The 2,500-nt window shown below is 46.0% G+C and overlaps 1 protein-coding gene across 1 annotated transcript in view; it reads left to right on the top strand.

Annotated features, from left to right (window-relative positions):
• The window catches only part of LOC121696640 (low-density lipoprotein receptor-related protein 1B-like), a 329,232-nt gene that overhangs the window by 119,584 nt on the left and 207,148 nt on the right, over positions 1 to 2,500 (top strand). Inside the window, 1 exon segment of the mRNA XM_042077841.1 lies at positions 1,603 to 1,722. Within this exon segment, the coding sequence (XP_041933775.1) occupies positions 1,603 to 1,722 (120 nt within the window).

Here is a 2,500-nt window from a genome sequence, read left to right as displayed (position 1 = left end):
GTGCAGTTGTCCATGTGGGGTTGTGCTATAGCTCTGGCATGAGTTCATTCTCACTCTCACTCCGAGGAAGCACCGCAGCAAACCAGAGCAACGGTTCGGCAGACACCGCAGATCTTCAGAAATCCAATTCAAACATTGTTTGAAAAGATCAGTGGAAGCATCAGAACAAGTTTTGCACTCTGCTGTTGGCAGCACATTTATAGAAAACACATGAGGCCTCCAGATAGCTTGTGACAGTGAGATAGATCATTAGGCAGTGTTTTGCCCCAATCTGTTTAGTTTCTAAGGGCTTTAGAGAGTCTTGTGTGCTTTTCGCTGAGTTCGCTGCCTGTAACTCTCACACTATTTCAATTATATCCAGGAGGCATTTCTGAAAACTACACCAGCTATTACAACACCCCCCCACTCCCCCCCCCCCCAAAAAAAAAAAAAAAAAAAAAAAAAATCAGCCTACATCCTTTGTCCCAAATCCTTTATTCTACCCAAAGTTGCGTTCCTCCATATTAAGTGGTATTACAACTGGGCTGCTTTTAGAGAGAAAAATAAATGGCGAATCCAATTATCTCGTTTGCGTTTGGTTCGTTTGCGCTTGTGCGAGGTGTGTTTGATCCTGCCTTTGGGGGACGTACTTCGTCTGTAGGGGCTCTGGTGCTTAGGTACAGCCCCACGGCTTTTTGTGTAATTCCGTTTCCTGTTTGCGAACTATGTATCGATCTGAGCCTCCAGCTCCCGTTTGTTGACTTGGGAAACAGTGTCTCGTCTCGGTTTCGAGACGGAGGCACGGCGAGCGGGGAGGTCTACTGAGAGGCTTGTGAGATCAACAGCTTGTGAGATTTACATGTCTTCTTTTTCTCATTCTGTCTTCCTTTTTTCTCTTTTCTTTCTCTCTTAATATTCCTCCACTCGCTCTATCCTCAATCCCTCTGTCTCCTTTTGAAACCTCTTGTCCTCTTGAAACTTTTCTGTTCTGTTCTCTCCATCTCTCTCTCTCTCTCTCTCCCTCTCTCCATCACTTCCTCTCTATTCCCTGCTCTTCTATTTCCCATATCTCTCTCATTCTCTCATCTGTCTTTCTTCTGCCCTCTCATTCACTCACTTACTCACCTCCCTTTCACCCCTCTTTCTGACTCTGTCTTATACTTTGTCTTTGTTCTTTCACACACACACACACACACACACACACACACACACACACACACACACACACACACACACACACACACACACACATTCTTATTTCTCTTCCTCTCTCATTTTTCTCTCCCTCTTTCTGTCTCTTTCCCCTGCTCTCTCTCTCTCTCTCTTTCCATCCCTCTATCCTTCTATCTGCCTACCCCCCATCCTACTGCAAATCTACTCTCTATCATTCTCTCATTTACTCCTCTATCATTCTCTCCTTTACTCCTCTATCATTCTCTTTTACTCCTTTGCACTCATCAATTCATCTCTCTATCACCTATCATTCCCTCTCCCTCTCTCACTTATCCCTCTTCTGTTCAATCTCTCTCTCTCTCTCTTCCTATCTCTCCCTCCATATCTCTCTCCCCCCCTCTTTCTTCCATTCCTCTCTCTCTCTCTCTCTCTCTCTCTCTCTCTGTGCAGAGTTGCTGTCAGCGTGTCATGAGCTGCACTGTCGGTACGGCTGCATCATGATGAGGAACGGCACCTTCTGCTTCTGCGCCGACGGCTTCGAGGTGGGGGATGACGGCAAGAGCTGCAGAGGTACAGTACACACACACACACACACACACACACACACACACACACACACACACACACACACACACACACACACACACGCATACATGTTATGTTTATATAAAATGTTATGTTTGTCTGTGGACTTAAATTGGAAAAATATGTCTTGTCTTCACCGTGGGATAGTGAGAAACGTAATTTCGATCTCTTTGTATGTCTGGAACATGTGAAGAAATTGACAATAAAGCTGACTTTGACTTTGAAAAATACATGCACGCACACACCCACGCACGCACACATGCACACACACACACACACACACATTGACAAACATTGTTGGCATGCCTGCATTAGTATAGACAAAGTTTCCAAAGCCATAAATATCTGAGGTAGTAAGATAGGGATGATGAACATTAGGCGGAGGGAAGTGACACAAACACAGAGATGAATGAGAAGGAGTTGAGGAGTTCACACTGCATGGCACGGTGAAGAGGAGAACTGTCTCTGTTTATAAAATGGGGACTCTTAGTTCACGCTGCATGGCACGGTTACTGTAAGAGGAGAACCGTCTCTGTTTATAAAATGGGGACTCATAACTGCAAACCAGATTTGCCTTCTGTCTGGGCACAAATAAAGTAACCTGGACCTGAAGCTGAATATTCCTTTCTGCACACCTGGCAACCCCTGAGCCTCTGCCCCCTAGCCAGCACTTTGACCACTTAACTTCCCCCCACTCTCACTCTGCTCTGGACCAGCACCCCGGCGCCTCTGGATCTGGGCCAGAAACGAGCCGTATCCCAGC

The sequence above is a fragment of the Alosa sapidissima genome, chromosome 2 (genome assembly GCF_018492685.1).
Source record: "Alosa sapidissima isolate fAloSap1 chromosome 2, fAloSap1.pri, whole genome shotgun sequence".
NCBI classification, from domain to species: Eukaryota; Metazoa; Chordata; class Actinopteri; order Clupeiformes; family Clupeidae; genus Alosa; species Alosa sapidissima.
The sequence above is the reverse complement of the archived record's forward strand: the minus strand, read 5'-3'. Positions and strand labels throughout refer to the sequence as shown.